Here is a 22,396-nt window from a genome sequence, read left to right as displayed (position 1 = left end):
CAACCGGAGCTACTTCTCTAAGTTTATGTCTATGGCGATTCACGCAGGTATGTGTTACTCTGCAGCGGTGACGACCCGACCAGGCTACAATAGTCCAAATATAAGTACTTATTATAAGTGTACCGTAGTGATTCGGAATAAGACAAAAACGAGGTTTGGAAGATGAATTCATGATGTACTCGCTCATTATATACATTTTGCAAATTTTGAACACAGAAAAAGTTACATATTGCTGCTTTAATACAAGTCACGCACGAGTAAACTGTTGTCTCATTGGTCAAAGTTCCACGGTTTATTTTCCAGGATTCCACTTAGCTGTCACGGCTGTCATCCGTCAGGATGGAACGACAACAGTTCTTTTTTTTTTATTTTTTTTTTTTTAGCTGTCCTTATATTAATTCATCATTTTGAGCAGGAGTCCAGGATTCATCGGGAAAACATTTTTAAAATGCACCTACTAGGAAGAAGAGCATTAAGACGGCATTATAAAATGAAAAAGTGCGCTTTTTTATTTTTAATGGCAAAGACGTACTCACCCACAGGCATTCACAGTTTAATTTTGAAGTATTAGCAAAACAACAAAGCTAATGTTTTTCACGGAACTTACATAATTACCCCATTATACATTGTGATATAGCCTGGTTCGTTGGTCCATTAGCTCGGATTGCTTTCTCACTACAACCGAACCGCTCCAGAGTTCGTTTTCAATCGAGCCGAGACCACCTCGTTCAGGCGATCTCAGACCGATTGTTTTGGCGCGGATCCGAGCGCGATTGCCGTGTTCACATATGCCCAAACGAACCAAGCTAAGGGGGGAAACGCGCCAGGTTCCGAAACAACAGGCCAGGTGTGAAAGCACCCTAAAACTCGACTAAAACTAAATAGGATAAGGTTGACTAAATATGATAAAAACTAACAAGGACATTTTAACACAGGACTAAGACTAAGACTAAAATTGAAAATAGCTGACAAAATTAACACTATACTGATAGTAGTCAATAGTGACCGTCTCTGTCAGGCTCCAAAAAAGAGCACTGTGTTTCTAGCGCGTTATCTTTTAAGTCTTCTAAAGTCACGTTTTTTGTGATGAACAGACTGGAAATGTTTGTCATTACTGACTTAAATTCTGCAGCTCTCAATGCTAATATTGATCCATTCAAATATGGAGCAAATAATTACTTTATTTTGGTCTGTTTCTCATACTAAGCTATCATATGTCTTTGAATATGGTGTAGCCTACATGCCATATGAACTTTTGTATTTTTTAAATAGTTTTGGAGCTTTGAGAGACATGGTCACCAACTGGTCTTGTATATGAAAGCAATAGATGAAGATACTCAAATGGGTTTGGATTGACATGATGGTGAGCAAATATTGAATGAATTTCATTATAGGGTGAACTATCCCTTCAAACACGTTGGCTGACACCATCAGAAGCCTCTGTACATGTGCTGAAATGATCCATCCGCTGACCTCGTCCCAATTTCACAAATGGAAAAGTTGCATAGTACTATCCCCAAGTGTTATTGCGCTCATGCCGCTTGTGACGGCATAGCCAAACGTCACTGTCCTTTGAAATTTTAATAGTGTTTGTCCGCCCCACTTACAGTAATAGACTCGGAAAGGCAATACACTGAAAGGACCACTCTGTTAGTATGGACCTACCTGCTGCAACCTCTTTTGTGACATCAGTTCTTCAGGTTTTGGTTTGTGTGTGGGCAATAGTCATTCTTCACAAAGCAGAACACCATTATTAATGAATGCAATCAGGAAATGACCAGTTGGTCTTAATAGATGCCTAATCTTGGTAACAAATGGGCCTGGGGTTGGGGGTGGGGATTGTGTCATTGCGACTCCGAGCGGCGTGCCATTAATGCTGCGAGAAGCAACTGTATTTTTCACTTTTTGTGCTTGGAGCCCGTCCAGACGCTAATGGTATTGGGCCGTGTGTGGCGCTCTGAGGCCACGCCCACTTTGATTGATGCCGTCGCCTCTGAACTTAGAGTAGTGACTGGTGAAAAGATGTTATGGTAGTTGCTGGGATAGATGATATGTAGGCCTATTAAATATAATTGTGATGAATTTGTAATGATTGGAAGCCATTTACAGTAAGTTTTTTGTTAACATTAAATAACATTAACAATGAAAAATACTTTTAAAGCATTAAATAATCTTAGTTAATGTTAATTTCAACATTTAGTAATGCATTATTAAAATCAAAAGTTGTATCTGTTGATATTATTTAAAGGGGTCATATGATGTTGCTAAAGAGAACATTATTTTGTGTATTTGGTGTAATAAAATGTGTTTATGCGGTTTAAAGTTAAAAAAACACATTATTTCCCACATACTGTACATTATTGTTTCTCCTCTATGCCCCGCCTTTCTGAAAAGCGTCTATTTTTACAAAGCTCATCTGTCTGAAAAGCGAGGTTTGCTCTGTTTGGCCAGCTATTCAGTGCATTGTGATTGGCCGAATACCTCAAGCGTGTGACTGAAATGTTACGCCCCTTACTATACTGTGATGCCCTGTCCGGCCGGAGCGGCGATTCAAAAACATGAAAACCCATTACAAACGAGGCATTTGTTGCATCCAGTGGGGAAATAATTACGGATTATAATGACTTATACTGCATCGCACCGCACGGCGTAAACATAAAACCATGTCGATCGTCTTTATGCACCAAGAGCTTGTAACACTCCAAAGAAAAATTGAAATCGCATCATATGACCCCTTTAATAGACCTGTGTTAACATGAACTAACAATGAACAGTTTTTTTATTAACTGATGTTAAAAAAGGTTAATAAATACTGTAACAAATGTATTGCTTATCAGTGTTTTCCCTGCCATTATATTAGGGGGGTGGCCCCGCCCCCCTTGAAGGTCAAGTTAATTTTATTTTCTCTATAGCGCCAGATCACAACAGAAGTCATTTAAAGTTACTTTTCCTATAGAACAGGTCTATACCTTGTTCTTTTATTAAACAAGCTAAATAGCTTTATGTTATTTATCTTATTTACATGACGGCATGTCATTTCTGTCTATATTACATGGTCGCGCGCTCTGTATCGTGCACAGCGGAGTTCCACTCCGATGCGTACACACAAGTGAGTACACTCCCACTAGTATTTGTAAATATTAAGCCGCAAAACGACTATTTAAATTTGAATTCTGCGTGTCTATGTGTTAATGAATGGAGCAGACACAATGTTTTAATTGTAATATTAAATCCCCTTTATTTTCCAAAAATATATATATTTTTTCATTAATTCGTTATGCCTTAAATAATGTAAATACACTACACAGAATTTCGCAGCAAGAAAATCATTAGGCTATTGTAAGAATAAATGAAACGTGTTTTTATGCTTTCAAATAATTAGACATGTTAAAACACAGAATTTGGTAACAATAAAACATAAGGTTGGAAAAAATAAAACATTTCATAGGGCCCCAAACATGTCATTTTTGTTAAACTTTTGATAAATTGATGTTAAATTGTTTGTTTCATGATTTGAATTAGGGCTGCACGATAAATCGCATGCGATATTTAATGCGCATCTTGTCAGTAAAGACGGTTCTGTAATCAGCGGTAAATCTCCATCACCTGCGGGCTTTCACATTGAGCAGCATTAACTACACAGAGCCGTTGTTCACTGACGAGTTGCGCAAAACCACGTTCATATTCGCGCGATTTTTTGTTTTTATTTTTCAAAAGATTGACTGATTAAAAAGTTCACAAAATTCACTGACATTTTTTTTGTGGGTCAAAGACGAAAAGGGGTTTTCAAGCATCAAAGCAACTAAAGTTTAATACATTTTTAAGTTAAATAAAATGTAGTTTTGTTCTGTACATTAGAATGTGTCCTGTTTCATTTTATTTATTTTTTTCTGAGCAAAAAATAATGACATTTTTTACCATGATTTACAGTATACTCACTAAAATGTCATTCAGTGTAACAGTAGTTCATATACCTAAAATATTTTCAGGCATATCTAGAACCAGAATCATTAGATGACATTAAAAGACTCTATTTAGGATCATAGTGCTTTCCCCCAAAACTAATTAATTGTCATTTTAAATCTTTACCAAACTTTGCCACTATCCTTCAAACCACTAGTTTTTACCCAGTTGTCAGCAAGAAGTTTTTATTTAAATTAGCACAGGTCAATGTAAGTATGTTGTTTCATTTTTACATAAATATACAGTATGTTATGCTGAATGATGGTGGAACGTTATTTCACCCATATTTTGACATTATATTTTCACAAAAGTTATAGAAACATTAAAGTAGTCACTTTACTTGGATTTAATAGGCTTTCTATGTATATGAAATCACTTTTATACATTTTATTTGATGCGGACACAAAAATCGCCTCGTCTTTGACCAATGTATTAAAATGTTTAAGTAGCAAGTTAGTTACTTCATTAATTATGTCAAGCTCTCGGTTTTAATGATTCAGAACTCTGATTCGATGATTTATAAATATAAATATTGAGATATCTAGTCTTTTTAGTAGATGCCATGTTTGTTTCTCTCTTAGACAACTAATTCTGATCCACAGTCTCGATATTCAATATTTCCAGCATCGTTTTAAACAATCGAATGCGCAGGAGTTTGTAGATCTGTGTATTTTGTTTTCTTGTGAGGTTTCTGTTTAATCTCCTTGCTGTAAAATGATACTCAATATCAAACACCTGATGCAGTATTCAACAGTGTGATCGATTTCTCAAGCTATGCTAATTTCACATAAAAATCGATGCAAGCCCAAGTCGTTCTGTTCTACACACTGATGTTTCATACTCACCATGTCTTTTGAATATTTATACACAGCTTAACGTTAAAAACTGGCATGTTGCATCAAAACTGCAGTATTTCCATTTATGGTTTTCATCATTACCAGGAAAGAACTAGCTGGTGTCTTAAGTTTTCATTGGTGTCTGTGTTGAGGCTTTTTGGCTTCTGTGGTTCAGCAAAGTTCCTCTCCAAGTTCGTGTCTGATAAAGTACAAGGGCCAGTGGAATTTTCCCACCACTGCACACAGCGACCCGCTTACGCCATCGGCCCTTTCATCATCCTGTTGAGCCGTGTTGCTCACTTGTGAAGCGATTTGCATTTTATTGTGAGTTTTTATAGATTTGCATTTGTTATTTCAGTAGGTATTTGAAATGCAAAGCAACACAGAAGGGGAATGAGAGGGTTGAGGAGAAGTTGCCATTGATACATTTTGTACGTAGTATTATAGCATAGGAAGGAAACAGGTTTAAAATGACATGTTCTCAACTTACATGCATCATATTTGCATATAATAATCCCTATAATGATTTGACTTGAGAATGAGATTGGGAGATTTTCTTTGGCTCACGTGTGTTTGGTCGCATTTGTATGTCACGGTGCTTTTGCATTTTCCCTCCTAGTCACGTTATTTGTTCCTCCCCATTACCCAACAGCATATCAGCAGTCGCATCAGGTATCCACCTTATGAAACTCATGCATTATACCCCGAGCCCCCTTAATGTGCTCCGCCAACACCAGCGACGTAGCATCTCAGACTCCAGCGGAAGCTCTTTTCTCAATAGGTTCCATTTTTCCCACAACCGGCCCCTAAAAAGGCTTTTTAATAGCTCAGAGTAGAGGCTCAGCATGAGATGAGTGGCTGACGATTATCTGAGCTCAAATCCCCGTGAGGTGAGTGATTTATTACAATAATTTAAAGAAACGAGAGAGCACGGAGGCGAGCCACTATCAGCTGGGCCGCTCTATAAATAAAAACTGCCTTTTCTCATCATCCGCCCCTCACGTCAAGGGTTTGTTTGCGCTTCCCTCTTCCTCCATTTATTCATGTGTCTTGTGTAGCGGCGCATTGTCTCCGACTTATTTGCCTCTAATTTATCTGAAGCAGAAGAGACTTCGGATGTTCTGATAAGAATTTTATGGTGTTTTCGGAAAAACGTCGTAGGAAGCGAAGCACGTCATCCGTGAGTGCGATTAGTATAAGAGGGAAGCACATTGGAATGGATTTTCCGTTATTCAGTTTTGAAAGTGATGCACATTATATTTTTATGTCAAAGTATTGTATTTTACAAAGGCAGATTTTACGAAGTCATCATTTTTAAAAAATATTTTTTTATTTTAAATATTAAATAGATACTTAGTGATGCTCCTTGATTCCAAATAGCATAATGCCAAAGTACTGGTGACTTCATGTCGAAGTATTGTACTTCACATAGGCATACTTTGCAAAGTTATGAAAAAATAAAATACAATTTTTGAGAAGAAAATATTTAATATTACCAATTCAAAGTAAAATATTAACCAATTCAAACAATGGAATGTGGCTGTCATTATTTCTTATTTAAGTAACTGTTAAGAAATAAAAAATGAATAAATAAATTTAGATATTTTAAATATGAACTAGATTTTTAAATGTTTTGATGAGTAGAACGTGTTTATTTGAAATGGATTTTTTTGTAACAATAAAGAAGTCTTTACTGTCACTTTTAATCCATTTAATGTGTCCTTGCCGAAAAAAAGTATTAATTTCTTAAAAAAAAAAATACTGACTTCAAACTTCTGAACAGCAGTGTAAATATTAAAGACAATATTTATGAAAATGAAAGTTTTGAAAAAAAAATGTGAAGAAAATATTTAATATTATCATTTTAAAGTATAATATTTACCAGTTAAAACAATGGTATTATCTTTTTTTCTCATTTAATTAACCGTTAAAAAATTATGATTTTTAAAAAAAGTGTATTTATTTACTTTTTCTTTTTTCTTTTTTTTTCTTTTTTTTTACATATTTTAAATATAAACTAGATTTTCATACATTTTGTATAGAAAATAGGGCTGGGTAAAAAATATCGATATCTCTATTTTAATCGATCATCAAGTTTTTGACAGCCACCATTTAAATGTTTATATTTCAAAAAACGAATTGAAGTAGAAATATTATTATGTAGCTGATTGTAACTTTATTATGTTATTTAAACAATAAATGCCGTTTTGGCACTGTTTAATGTGGAGTGACAAATCGCTGTAGCGCGGCGCGCCTCAGTTCAATAAAAGCAGCAGCGCGAGGCGCACGTGATATTATGTAGCTGATTGTAACTTTATTATGTTAAAAACTTAATTAAGTGTAATTTTAGCAGTTGTATATTAGCCTACAAATCAGTCAGTTTTAACCTTCAATATTGTAGTAATGTAGTACCAACTGACTTTCATGTATATTTTAATGCATTCGTTGAGAGATTTTTTTTTCCCTTGAGAAAATTTGGCATGTACTGTACCTGATATGTATCCAAAATAATCAATATTGAATCGAATCGAATCTAATTGGTAATCGAATCGAATCGCAAGCTTGTGAATGAGAATCTAATCGAATCGTATCGTGAAATTTGTGTCAAAACCCAGCCCTAATAGAAAATGTTAGTGATGCTTCCTCATTCCAAATAGCACATTGCCAAAGTTTTGTACTTTACATAAGCATGCTTACAAAGTTATGAAAAAATACTATTTTGTGATTGATTTTTTAAAAAGATAATTTAAATATAAACTATTTTTATGTTTTATATAGAAAATGTTAGTGATGCTTCTTGAGTCCATATAGCTCAATGCTACATGTGGCTGATTGTCAGGGCGTTGCTTTGTGGTTGCTAAGGTATTCTGACTATTTTTAACATGGTTGCTAGGGTTTTCTGAGTGTTTTACCTCCAGTTTCTGTGATATTTTGGTCTTTAGATGTCTTGTCACCTGTAGTTTTTCAAAGTTGTAGTATTTTTTACAGGAAAATACTTTTGAGTCTTTCTACATATATTTTTTTCAGTCTGTTTTTCTTTTAATCTCATGTTTACTTCAATGTATTATTTGCCATCTCTTTGTAATTATTTGTAAAGCACATTTTTACCAGCGGTTTCAGAGTGAAAATGGTTTCAAAGTAAATCCTGCACCAACATTTTTCAGTGCATTATGAAGTTGCTTCAGGTTAAAGGTTTGTTACAGTCTTCCACAGCTAATTATTTGACTTTAAAGAATTAGCTTTAGCCTTTGACACCCTCAGAAATGGGATAATGGTGTTGGCATTCTCATGCCAGCGATGCCCATAGCAAATAACCTCTCTTTAATCTCTTTATCTCAATAGCCAACAGTTGTAATATTCAAAATACTCCCCTGTTCTTTGTTCTGTTACACAACGCATCCAAAGCAAAGAAAACAGAAGGAAGTCCTTTGTCACCATTGTGTGCTCAGAGATTTAGCGTTGTATTAAAAATTCTGTTTTATTTTGTTGTGTTCAGCAGTTACGCTGGACCAGTGACGTGGGTCGTGTGCGTTCAGAGCCAGCGAGTGTCAGACTCCTGCGTCTGGGTTATGTCGGCTGCGTTGAGACGCCAGAGGACTTCAGATCAATTAAATTTAACAAATTGCAGTTGCTAGATAGACGGGTCTGTTAACAGAAACCTGCTGATGGCGGGATAACGGATCAGTGGCATTTGGTGCTGAACACAACAGGTTATGTCGTCAAGTCAGCTAGAAGGATGTGAAATGTCAAACATACCCAAAGTCCCCATTGTACTTCCTGTTTTTGAATAACACATACTGAGATATGCACACCACATCTTTGAAGGTTTTAAGTGTGGTTCTCACGATAGCCATGCGAGTGAAATCTTTAGAGGCAGAATACTAATTTTAATAGTACACACTTGTTTCTTTTAAAGCTTCAAAAGTTTGGTCAGAAATACAGTAAAAGCATAAAATATTTTAACAATTTAAAATAACTGTTTTCTAATTGAATATATTGTAAAATGTAATTTATTCCTGTAATGCAGAGCATCATTACTCCAGTCTTCAGTGTCACATGATCCTTCAGAAATCATTCTAATATGCTGATTTGATGCTCAAGAAACATTTCGGATTATCATCAGTGTTGAAAACAGTTGTGCTGTTTCAGATTTCTGTGGAAACCGTGATTAATTCTTTCTTTGATGAATAGAAAGTTCAAAAGAACAGCATTTATTTGAATTTTGTGACATTATAAAAGTCTTTGTCACTTTTGATCAATTTAATGCATCCTTGATGAAAAAACAGTATTAATTTCTTAAAAGACACCAAAATTTGGAACCGTAGTGCAAATATGAAAGAAAACTTAAAATATGAAACAATTAAAATAATGGCATGTAACAATTACTTCAAGAGATTCCAAATAATTACTCAAATAAACAGTGTTTAATAGTTTAATGCCAGATAAAATGAGCATTGTTTTCAATTTCCCTCCTGTAGGCATTTAGTATGAAATCGGACGTCTGGAAGTGCTGTGCTGAATAACTAACCTGATGTGTTGTCGAAATTGTACACCGCATCGAGATGCCCAATTGTGCTGGACGCCAACCTTAAAGAAATCAATAAAGAGCTCTTAGCGTCCCTGCAGAGCTTAAGGCAGCGCAGTATGAAATGTCATACATATCTAATCTACGGGCAGACCTCACATTAGCACTGTTTAAGTCTATTAATCTGAGAGGTTGATGTGTTTCCGGGAACCGTGGTGTGGCATCAGTGAGCTAATATTCATCACTGATAGTTTTCATTGAAGTGAATTGCGGTACCACACATGATTATGTAAGTATTTCCAGTGCAATACACCTTCACGGAACGTGTTATTTTTTGGTACATACAAATAATAATTTGAAAGTCATTTTTGAAAGATTAATAATAGAACTAGCTGAGAGAGCTGAGAAACTGTGTATTTGCAAGTTGAAGCTTTTTTTAAACGTAAATCAAAGTGGCCATTAATGTCTGTAGTTAGATTAAACACAAGAACACACTGTTCTTGAGAGCAAACCAGACAGATGGCAGATGTCCAGATATCTTTTGCAATTAATATTAGCTATATGTGGTATATATTTTTCCTAGTGGAAAATATGGGAGGAAAAAACATGATAAGATCACTTTTTACATATTTTTTTATCTTTGGTTGCGTTACAATTCACATTCTTTTACTGCGCAATAGAAGAATGTACTTTACTAGTAAGATAGTACATTCTAAGTGTTGTAAGACAGTACAGCTGTGGCAGCTTTAGCTCACATTCCTCATAATTTTTCTGTTCTGGACATGTCAAAAGTTAACCGGCATACTTCTGTTGTGCAAGGGATTGTGGGTAGTTGTCGACCAGTAAGGGTTTTTCAATGGCTGATTCTGATATTTAGAGTGCAGGATGGCGATATAATGCAGATATAGCCTAGATTATTTAATTATGGCACATTTAGATGCATGTAAAATTGTCTTTAAAATTCACTAAAGTTCACTGCCTCCTATCTAGATATTGATGTTTGCCATTAAAAATCCATCTTGATTGGTCGCTAATTATTATTTATGGGTAATGTTAGCTCAAAAAGCATGTATACGTTCATACTATTTAGGATGAATAGTAGGCAAATTGGAATGATGCCATAGTCTATGTTGCATTGCAAGTTTAAATAATAATTGAATATAAGCATTGAAGTACATAAGTTACTGGCAGGTCGGGATCAGTGCCTGCAGAATTCCACAAAAATGGAAGAGCTGTAATTCGTCAACAGTGTTTATAAATATTTTGCCTAATTTAATTATGCTTTCAGTTACAAATTAGTGTAGTACTCTGCAGTGTTTTAAATGTTTACCTCAGCGTGTTTAAATTTGCTACACAGATTTCTCTCCAAAATCAGTGCAGGAATTCAATACATGTTTTAAATATTTACCTCACTGTGTTTACATTTATTCCTTAGAATTTCACAGACTTCCCTCCAAAATCAGTGCAGGAAATGTGATTGTGTTAAATATTTTTACCTTACCATATTTAGATTTATTTCACAGAATTTCATGGATTTCTCTCCATAATCAGTACAGGAATGCAATGATGTTTTTAATATTTACATAAGCATTTTTTAAATTTACTCCACTGAATTCTGCAGATTTCCCTCCAAAATCAATACATGAATGCAATAGATGTTTTAAGTATTTTACCTCACCATGTTTAAATTTGTTCCTTAGAACTCCGTATATTTCCCTCCAAAATCAGTGCAGGAATGGCAGAAGAAGTCTGCAGGCTTGAGTCTATTTATGAGGTTGATGTCATTATACCATTTTCAGTGACCCCTCCCTGTTAATTTTTTTTCTCATTAATTTTCTTTTATTCCATTGATGCTGCGTAATGCTTATTGACAGACCTGCGCTCATATTAAGCTACAAATGTTCCTCTCCTCTCCCCTGACTGAATCGAATAGCTATCAGTCAGTCTGGGAGAGTGAATGCAAGCAGGAGGGGGCGGGACCATTCACGAGAGGGCCGCCTTCATCACACCAACCCCAGCCAATCCCGTAACAGCCTTTTGCATTTCCATGGCAACAGAGCTTTATAACCTCACAAGAGGTGGATACAGGCGAAACGGCAGCGGAAAAAGGTTGCAAGTGAGGAGGAGATAAAAAAAAAAGAGATTTTTTTCCCCCCCCCTTCATATTTTCCCGATGATTTAACTGGCAGCGTTTGATGACGTCTTCATTCATACCAGAACATAAAACAGCACAGCAATGGTGGCAGGATGCTAGAATGCTTGTGTTTGGGAATGAGACGTGGACCGCCTGCTTTCTGTCCATTGATCGGATCAGTTGGATAGACAGCATGATAAGCGCCATCTAACAGGTAAAACGTCTATGCTTGGATAAACGTCTTGAATCTCGGCACCTGGTACTCGACGCAACTGGTAAACAGGTGTTTTTTGGAGGGGACAGTGCTGCATGCTGTGTTTCCCTGTTTTTGATCCGAGTCTCTAATGGACTGCTCATCAATCCCACAGTATTTTCACATGCACGTCTCGGCTGTGATTTGGGCATTTCAAGACCCAAATAGCCTCACCTCACCTCGCAGTTAAACTGATACACGCCTTGATGTATTAAGATGGAGGTTGAGGTGAGGAAAAATCTTAATTTCAAGAAGGAAATAGTTAACGGTGATGTTTTGTAGGGCTGTACATTACAGATAATGTCAGCTCAGCCAGCATTTCCTCATATTTTTATATTTACATACAAAGCAGGTTCTATAAGTGTCAAATGTCTGTTGAAATGCGACACATTGAAATGATGATATGCCTTATTACCATGTGGACACTTGACACAAACAAGCAATTACTTTTTCCATTTCTTATCTAATTAACACATTATTAAATGCTATTGCACTCTTTAAATCACTCGCATGCTCCCGTATTTTGCATTCTGTGTCTGAGATGTGTTTAAAAAAGATATGGGGTTGTGGTGTCCGTTTGTTTGGGCACACAGGTCCTGGGAAAGCGTTCTCAGTAGGGAACTGTTCTCTTATAGGCACTGTAGAAACTTGCCAACGGGAGGAATTTTTAGAAACCTTCCTAAACATAATTATGGAAAATTGCATCTGATGTGGTTCTAGAGAATTGTGTTTATTTTGGCAACACATGCTCATAGTACGGCATCATTTTAACCAGCTGGTGAGAAATAGAAAGATAATGCGCTGAAATCCCTCTCAGTAGGTACATATGTCAGTGTTTCGCGACACGTCTGACACAAACAAATCCCATAGCGCTTGCGTTTTGTTGTAAAACGCCACGACAGTTGATGGCAGCGCTGTGGCATCAGGACGGACTGGTTTCAGTGGGAGTGAAGTTTTCATCTGTAATGTCTTTTGAAGACTAGGTAGACGTCTGTTCAAGGAGCAGCTGTGTCGGTATTGTAGTGTCTGGCATGCAGCAGAACGTCTCCGGCCTTCATGATGGTGTCTTAATGCATTTGTCTGATATTTCAGGTCTAGCCACAAGCCAGGAGTAGCTGCGATGCTCCGAATGCGCATCAAAGTTTTAGTGGAAAAAAGAGTTTCAAACAGTCCTAGTCTCTGCAGCACAGCAGCGCTGACGCACACCTGTTAAACGCGGCTCAGTTGTGCAGCGCGAGAGAGATCGAAGTGACGGAGACGTGCGAAGTGAAAGTGCAGAAAAAAGCAGCGTCTATTTCATGCACAACTTGAACAAACTACAACAGGAAAAGCTGTCAGCTGTGTGGATATTGGCAATATCGTTAACAATTCTCGTTTATAATCATTACTAATATGGCTTACATTTACCTCAGAATAACCATTCGGTGTCCATAAGCTCATCAGTCAGCTAGAAAAAGAACTTTAAAGAGGAGCATTTTGCTATATCTATGTGCTATTGCATATTAATATTTTTATTTAACCTGTTGTCTACATGATTCATCTCCTACTATAAAATTGCGTTTTACTAATTAAGAAAAACAGACTGAAAGTGTGAAAGACATACACTCTTAAAAATAAAGGTGCTTAAAACGTTCTTCACAGAACCTTTTGTGAAACATAAAGGTTCTTCAGATATTAAAGGTTCTTTATGAAACCATTTAGACAAAAAAGATTCTTCTATGGCATCATGAAGTACCTTTATTTTTAAGAGTATATGACAACATTTACAGGATGCATTGAGGAGGAGCCCAAACTACACTCAGTGGCCAAGTGATGCTATGGTCTATGATATTGGTACAGATTCTGTGTAATGAACAATTCTTTGTGACTGTATATATAAGTTGGAAAAGACATTTAGTTCCCACTTTAAGTGAAACTTAGTTCCCAGGTCATCTACAAGATGGATTAAAATGCTGATAAAGTCAAGAAAAGATGAGACATAAACACATAACAGTATGATTGAAATGTTAAAATGTAAAAAAAAAAATGATAATAATAATAAAATAAATAAAACACGTTTATTCTGTGGCACCTAAAAAATAATTTGGCGCCTACGTTTTTTTCTTATAGGAGCCAGTGGCTCTTTACTCGATTTTTTTGTCTGGAGCCCTGCCGAGTCCCTGACCTAGTTCAAGACCAAAATGCACCAGTGGTGGCAGCTGTGACTCACCAGCGCTGACCATTACTGCTCTCAATAATTCCGTCCAGTTGTGATCTTTTATTGTCTTTCCTGTGGAAGAATGACAAAACCCTATTCTGATATTTATAAGTGAACAGAGAACAAATGCAGTAATTTTAGCCTTTTGTTTTAACGTTGAAAATCCTTTCTAAAACACTTAACTATTGTATTTAATTTCCTTAATTTAGATTCATTTCAAACCTGCGTGACTTTTTTTACTGTATTTAGATCTTCAGCATCTACCCTTACAAGTTAATATTTCATAACACTAATAATTTATTAAAACTGTTTAATGTAATCTTTATCAAATTACATATAGTGTATTTTATATTGTATATTATAATGTTTGGATTTCTAAATGTACACTATATTTGTACACTATACATGTTTTTTTTTTTTTTTTTTAAATACCAAGGCTGCATTTATTTGATCAAAAATACAGTAAAAACGTTAATATTGTGAAATATTATTGCAATGTAAAATAACTGTCTTCAAAAATGTAATTTATTCCTGTGATCAAAGCTGGATTTTCAGCATCATTACTCTAGTCTTCAGTGTCACATGATCCTTCAGAAATCATTCTAATATGCTGATTTGCTGCTCAAGAAACATTTCTTATTATTAATATCAATGTTGAAAACAGTTGTGCTGCTTCATATTTTTGTGGAAACTGATTGGTTTTTATTTCAGGATTCCTTGAAAAGAAAGTTCAAAAGAACAGCATGTTATGAAGTAGAAATAGAAAACATATTTGAAATAGAAATGTTTTGCAACATTATAAATGTCTTTTACTGTCACTTTTCATCAATTTAATGCATCTGTACGGAATTAAAATATAATTACTTAAAAAAAAATCGTACTCATCTCCAACATTTGAACAGTAGTGCACTTATAGCATTTAAAATATACATTTATTTATTTAGTAATAAAAAATTAAATACGGGTTTGGAACAACATGAGGGTGAGAAAACAATGACAGTTTTCAATGTTGGGTGAACTATTGCTTATAATTTCCTATATTAATACCTAAGCTTTGGAGTATCTTGGAATGAAGCAGTGGTGATAAACACTCGTTTAGTCTCTAACCTTTCCTTTTGTGACCCTTTGATTATTGTTGCTATTTTTAGAGACTCGTCGAGGGTCCAGACAATCTATTGTAATAGCTAGATATTGTTCATCACGGATGCTGTTTTTAGCGCCAACAGCTGTTGCACCTAACATGGCCCGTCTTGGGAACCTTGAGATGGTTGCTTGGTTGATGTCCAGTGATTGTTTTTGAGTCCTGTGTTGTCTGTGTTTACACCAGCTCACCTTTCTGCACACACGTGCTCAGCTTTACCTCTCAGGGAAGAGTTGGGTAAGTTGTCTGTGGATAATCCGTCTTACACTAAGCGGCCTGTGTCATGTGACGCGTCCGGTGGAAGCGCAGGAGAGTTACGGTGTCTGCCGGACCTCTGTGTCATCAGCAGGTGGATTTACATTTCTTACGGCAGCCGAAGGTCAAAACGAGGCCCCTCGTGTTTTGTTTAGTTTTTTTTTCTTCTGGAAGTCGTTTGCATAGATGTCATTCCTGGACAGTTGGATTCCATTACAGCACTGCTGGCGTACAGTAACACTGTATTTATTAATTGCAAGTTGGTTGTGCTGCATGTGTTTGAGACTACTATGTCTGAATACACAATGCCTGTGTGATTATAAAGAACATCTGTTGGTTTTGGGTTTTGTGAGTGATTATGAAGCAATATAGAATATGCTACTTTTGTAAACAGAGAAATACACCGTTTTTAAATACTGTATGCGTTTCAGTTTGAAGATGCTTTTCCAGTGTTTTCCAATAAGTAATGAGAAATAATGTTTTCTAAGTAATTATTTCTAATAAGTGATATAGAATATGCTACTTTGTATATGGAGTTTATACCTCAGCGACTTAAGACTGCTTTTGTGCTCCAGGGTCACATATATATATACAGTATATCCATGTTTTTCAGTGCAGTCTTTTAGTTTCTCAAGCAATTTGTTTGGTAAAAGCAGTTCAACTTTTAAAAATGCATCTGGAGTAATTTTCTTAATCAGTAGTTTTGTCTTGTTTTCCTGTAAAAATATCTCAACTTCCTTCAAACAAGAAACATTTACTCCAAAAGCAAGCTTGCAAAAGATATTAAGACTTGTTTTCAGAGAATCTATGCAACACTTGAGTTAGAAACAAAATCTCTAAATTATTGTTTTTATTTTATTATTTATATATTCATTGGTTCTCCGTATGCATCTCTGGGACTTTCTTAGATCTATTGCTTTTTTTCTGTGTATGGATGCATTTGTGCAAGAGACTAGAGACCACTTTGACCATTGCAGCATATTTCAACATTTTTTCAACATATTTCAACATTTTTTTCAAAAAAAATTTCAGCATCTTGAGCTTTTTTTCAGCTTTTTAAAGACACTTTACCTAATAAAAGTGATTCATCTTTTAAAAACACATCTTTAGTCTTTTTCTTAATCAAAATTATTTTTGTCTTTTTTTTTCCTGTAAAAATATCTCAAAATCCTTCAGAACAAGATAAATTTGCTTAAGAAGCAAACTTGCACATGATATTAGGGGTTGTTTTCAGGCAAAATATCTTGAAGTAAGTTTCTCTCTTTTTTTGTTTTAGGCATTTAGCCAAATCTTGTGCGGTTTATGATGAAGATTGATTATGTTTAGATATTTTCACTGGAGAACCACATTATGCAACACTTGAGTTAAAAACTAAAACTCAAATCTGCCGTTTTGCTGTTTTTGCGGAGCATGACTTAAAAAAAACAACTTAAAAATCTGGTGTAATTTTCTTAATCAGTATTTTTGTATCAGTATTACTGTAAAAATATCTCGGGATCCTTCAAGCAAGATAAATTTAGTCAAGAAGCAAACTTGCACAAGATATCAGGACTTGTTTTTAGAGCAAATATCTTGAATTAGGTTTCTTTTCTTTAAGCATTTAAGCAAGTCTTGCTAAATGTATGCGGTTTATGATGATGCTTTATTTAGATATTTTAACTGGAGGAACACAATATTTATTCATTTGTTTGAGTGTCCGTATTCATGCCTCAGATCTCAAAAGCTTTCCTCTGGACGTCCATAGATGATTTTCAAGTCTGATTTGTCTGTCTGTCTTTGTTTTCTGCCCAGGTCTGAGAAATGAGCTGGACTCCTTCTCTCTGATGCACTCGAGCTAAGGGCCGTCCTGGTGGATTTGCCCTGACCCAGCGGAGCGTTTCCAGCCCCAGCCCCGCTCCACGGCCAACATGCTGATCAAAGAGTACCGCATCCCCATGCCCATGAGTGTGGAGGAGTACCGCATCGCTCAACTCTACATGATTCAGGTTTGCTCATGGTTTTATCTTACATTAAAGCAGTCGAAAGTTCTGTCATTAATTACTCATCGTCACTTTGTCATACAATAATGTTCCTAATGACCACGTCTGTCAACCTCCAAAAAGGATAAGAAATCTCCATAAAAGTAGTTTGCACACCTTGTGAGCTATATTCCAAGTCTTTTGAAATCATACAGTGGTTTTAAATAAGTAATTTATGAAAATTCAATTCTCACAATTATCATAAATATCAATTATCACAAATCCCAAATCAAATGTTGTGACTTTAGATGTGTCATATAAGGTAGACCCCTATGATATCAGGAATTACCAGAACAATGTAAATACACAACACAGAATTTCTGAAAAACAAAACATTTCATAGATGTTTGATTATTAAAGTTTAATTAAACATTTAAAAATTTGGTAAAAATAAAACAGAATTTAAGAAAAAATAAATCAAATGTATTTAATAGGGCCCTAAAAATCAAATTTTGTTAAATTGTATAAGTTTCATGATTTCAAATAATTAGACATGGTTTTAATGTATTAACATTTAATTTAACCATTAAAGGGATATTTTACCCAAAAATTAACATTATGTCATCATTCTGTCATCAAACACTTGACGGTAGCCATTGACTTCCATTTTTTAAGATACTATGGAAGTCAATGGCTGCCGTTAACTGTTTGGTTACCAAAATCCTTCAAAAATATCTTCTTTTGTGCTCAACAGAAGAGAGAAACTCTGGAACAAGTGGAGGGTGAGTAAATGATGACAGAATTTTCATTTTTGGGTCCGTTTAAAATGAAGCCCTAAAAAAATAAAACAGAAAAAATGGAATCCAAAAAAATTAAATAGGAAAAAATGGAATTTGGGAAAAATAAAACATATTTTGGGGGGGGGGGGATCGCATAGAACCCTACATATAAACTTTGACTTCAATAACGTTTGACCACGAAACACAAAAAACTGATGGCTAATCTGTGTCATATTTTATTTGCAATCTATGACTTAAATAGTGGTCTGTTTCTCATGGAAAACTAATGTATAACTTCAGAGGACTTATGTTGAGTCATTTGGGTTATTTTTATGGTGTTTTTTTTAGCCTGTTTGGTTCATATGGTCCGTGTGGAAAAGAGATGTGTGAATCTCCTTTTGTGTTCCCCAGAAAAAATAACAGCTTGTGGGTGTGGAATAACACAAGTATGAAATAATAATAGCAGAAGTTTCATATTTGGGAGTTCTTTTAAGCGCGTCATGCACTTCTTCTGTTGTTTCTGTGCGAAGTGAAGCGTGTAGCATACAAAAACCTGTGACTCACAGCTGGCTTGTTTGGTGTTTCCTTTTTGAAACATGCTTTACTCTCTGGGTCAAATGCAGTGAAAGTAACATGCATGTGGGAATCATTCAAATATGATGCACGTGCAGTTTTGCAGAACAAAGACGGTGTTTCACATCTATTTTTGGTAGGGCACAACGCATGCTCTAAATATTTCACTAAATTTGGCCCGTGATCCCCTGAGACAGGTTGTGGGTGCTGTTGAGGCAGGAAGCACCTTACGCATTGTGCTGATGCCGAAACCAGCAGCGAGCTGATGGAGAAATGCTAATGCTCATCGGCAGAGAACCACTGCAATGTGCAAATGTAGATGACACTCCTGTGAAAGAGATTTTTAATATCAGAGACGCTATCCTGGTTAAAGAAATAAATAATCACAAAATCTTTGGTCAAATTGTGCAGCCTTACAAACAAGCACAGCAAACCTGGAGCTTTTTTATTGCAATTTGATCAGAAAAGGTGCAATTAGATTTTCCTGGTGGTTTACCCAATATTTGTGAATGCTATGTATTTCTTATGCTTTATGGATTAATGTCGCAATAATTTAGCAACATGTAAGCATCAAACTCTATTGAAATCAATTGAGTCCCTTGAGTTCATTTGTTTGCCACAAAGTTGCTGCTCGATGGAAAGCGTTCTACAGATCTGTATCTAGTGAAATGTCTGTCTGCGGAGGTTTGCATGAAATTTAATGAGTGCTCAGATCGTTGTTGGAGCTCACAGTGAGGTTACGGCCACAGATCTAACTGAGCTTCCTCCTACATGCTCGGCTTTCTCTGAATGGTCTTATAAGGTTAATTAGCGCTCTGTCAACGCAGCTGTCTCTCACTGCTGTTTTCAGTGGGGTATTAAGAGAGAGGACAACCAGGACGTTACTGTCCAATTGCAACAGGCATGCTAAATTTAAGCACTTGTGCTAAGTCAGTGGACATCAGAATCGAGCCTAAGCGATGTTGACTCGCATAAGACTTCAAGTCCTTTGGGAACGTTGTCTAATTAGCAGATTTCTGAAAGCGTGAGTCATCGAAAGTGCGAAGTAGCGTCCATATGACTGATGGCCAAATCGTTTCGGTTTGGCGCAGAGAATTGAAGTTCGAAGCCAATTAACACATTGAATCTGCATCTAAATAGAGCATTTGTATCCTTGTTAAAGTTAGTTTCACTTGTTTATTTGTTTTTTTATGTTCTTTCTGAGCTCTTGCTGTTTTTAAGCACCATCTGTTGACATGCCATGGCAGAGTTGGCCTAATGAGCGTGCGGAGGGCAGGCACACGGTTTGGCAAGCTTGTACACCGTCAGTGTGACCCCGCTGGTGTAGTATTAAACCAGTGTGTGTGTGTGTTTGTGTGAGCGCCGCTCTATTAGCCTCATGTTACACAGCAGAACTCTGGTCAGGAACCGTGAACAGATGTTCATCGCTGGTGGAAATATAAACAAAACTAGTTCTGCTGTGGATGGCGGGAGGTGCTTTTCGGTGTGTGTGAGATGCACCAAAGAAGAGTTTTTCACTTTGTAAGCTACTGTGTGTTATCCGTTTGCTTTCCAGTGCATTATGGATTTAGATTGATTAGTTCAAGCTTGGGTGGGGCGATCAAATTAAGCCACATCATGGATATTGCAGCGATTTTAAGTGCACTTTGTGTCTGGTCATTAAGTTTCCGAAACTGCCTGTCATTTAAGATGTTTTTTTCTATTAATGTTTTAATAGCGTTTCTGATTCTAAAACTTTGAAATTACGTTTAATTAATTTCTGTGAATCAGTCTAAGTGAGTTAATTCAAGACTTTGCATTATCACTCAAGTGTTCATGGATTTTTTTTTTTTTTTCCAAATATTAAAATGTTTTAATTAAAATATGTAGATTAATGTTGCTGTTTATAAATGTATGTGTTATATTAAAATGTGTTAGTTAAAAATATTTGTAGATTTTTGTTGATAGCTGTATATATTAAAATGTGTTAGTTAAAAATATATGTAGATTATTGTTGATATTTATAAATTATATTGAAATGATAGAGCCTATATGTAGACTAATATTGCTGTTTATATATTTATGTATTGTATTAAAAATTGTTAGTTAAAAATTTATGTAGATAATTGTTCATATTTATATTGTTTATTGAAAAGTTTTAAATAATATATATGTAGAATAATTTTACTGTTTATAAATAATATATTAAAATGTTTGAGTTAAAATAAATGTGGATTGATGCTGTTTATATATTTATGTATTATATTAATAAATGTTACTAAAAAATATAAGTTGATTATTGTTAATATTTCTATATTATTTTAAAATGTTTTATTAAAATATATATGTTAATGTTGCTGTTTATATATTTTTTATATTATATTAAATGTTTTAGTTAAAATATATGTAGATTAATGTTGTTGCTTATAATTTTATATAAAAATGTTTTAGTTAACATGTATGAAGATTAATGTTGCCGTTTATATATTTATATAAAATTATTTAGTAAAAATATATGTATATATTTGTATATATTTTATTATTATATTTTATATATGTTTATATATCACTATATATTCTTGTATTTAAATGAAAATGATTAAATACTATTCTTTCTTGTTTTCGTTCAGTGAAAAACTGTTGAAAATTGTTTTACTTATCTTTGTATTCATTTTTACCTAGATATAATATTTTACTTCTTGCATGAAACCGTTTAAATCTATTTGGCAACAATGATTGTTTGGTTGAAATGCTGATTCAGCTATATAAGAATTTCAAGGCAAGCACGTAATTATATTGAGATATATATTGAATATGGTCATTTTCTGAATATGGTCAGGAATGTGGCTTTCCGAAGCTTCCGTCACAGCAGTATCACACTTCCCGCGGCATTTCTCTGGCGCTCCTGTTTCTCACCCCTCCGGTCAGACCCCCTCTTCTGCAGCATCACAGCTGAGCTCCGGTTGCCATGGATACCCGTGACATCAGCCGGAGCGTGGCACTCGCTGCAGTCATTTGTTTGCGGCGCGAGAGCGGAGACGGAGGGAGAGGTCACGATGATGCAGGCCTGTTGCCAGGGCGACTTCACTCCCATGATTTCTGCTGTCCACACATGGGCAGCGGAGGTGCATCACGCCGAGGTTAAACCTCTCACATGATCTTGGCCGTCCGCCGTGTCCATATAGGGCAGCGTTTGCTTTCCGTTCATCCACGGAGATACTAAATTAAGCCTGGCACGGCTTCGGCAAGACAGACGAATATTTTAAAGGGAAATCCCAGGTGGTAGAAATCAACTGAAGAGCAGCAAATCTCAGTGGACGCTCCTTATAGGGTCTAGTCACTTTTCATTTGAATTAAAGTCATCCATGTGAAATATGTAATTAGCTAGAGTGCACAGGAATCCTGCCATGCAAAACTTAGCTCCAGTTTTCTGCTTTCTATCACTTACAGTAGTCGCAACACGGCTCTCGGAGCCAACCGTGCATTTTCCCATCTTTATTATGACCTCTCAGCAGTTTACGGACCTTCATATTTCGTCATAAACACTGAGCAAAATGATTTCTCAGCACAACATACCTTTGTACTATCAGCACTACCTTCATATAAGAAATAAATCCCAACTAAATTATTTCTATTATTTCAACCATTTGAGGGGCTGAGACTATCAAACTGGGTCATTAAAAGGGATCATTGTGTTCAGAATCGTAGTTCATCCAAGGCTCGAGTCAATCAAGTAATTTTTTACTTGATTTATTTTTTAATCATTTAATTTTCCTTTTCTTATTTAAAGCAAATATGAATAT

At 35.5% G+C, this 22,396-nt stretch overlaps 1 protein-coding gene across 3 annotated transcripts in view; it reads left to right on the top strand.

The window, feature by feature from the left end:
- LOC107704170 (membrane-associated phosphatidylinositol transfer protein 2-like) overlaps positions 1-22,396 on the top strand; it is a 75,736-nt gene that overhangs the window by 12,794 nt on the left and 40,546 nt on the right. Inside the window, exons 1-2 of one of the 3 annotated variants that reach the window (XM_016507045.1) lie at positions 11,601-11,672; positions 17,096-17,289. In XM_016507045.1, coding sequence (XP_016362531.1) covers positions 17,212-17,289 — 78 coding nt within the window. In that variant the 5' untranslated portion in view covers positions 11,601-11,672; positions 17,096-17,211. Of the gene's footprint in view, positions 1-11,600; positions 11,673-15,372; positions 15,547-17,095; positions 17,290-22,396 lie in introns of those variants that run through there. The other 2 variants (XM_016507046.1, XM_016507047.1) reach the window with 2 other exon arrangements.

The sequence above is a fragment of the Sinocyclocheilus anshuiensis genome, unplaced genomic scaffold, assembly GCF_001515605.1.
Source record: "Sinocyclocheilus anshuiensis isolate Anshui unplaced genomic scaffold, SAMN03320099.WGS_v1.1 scaffold690, whole genome shotgun sequence".
In the NCBI taxonomy this organism is placed as follows: Eukaryota; Metazoa; Chordata; class Actinopteri; order Cypriniformes; family Cyprinidae; genus Sinocyclocheilus; species Sinocyclocheilus anshuiensis.
Note: the sequence above shows the minus strand (reverse complement) of the source record. Positions and strands in the feature narration are given on the sequence as shown.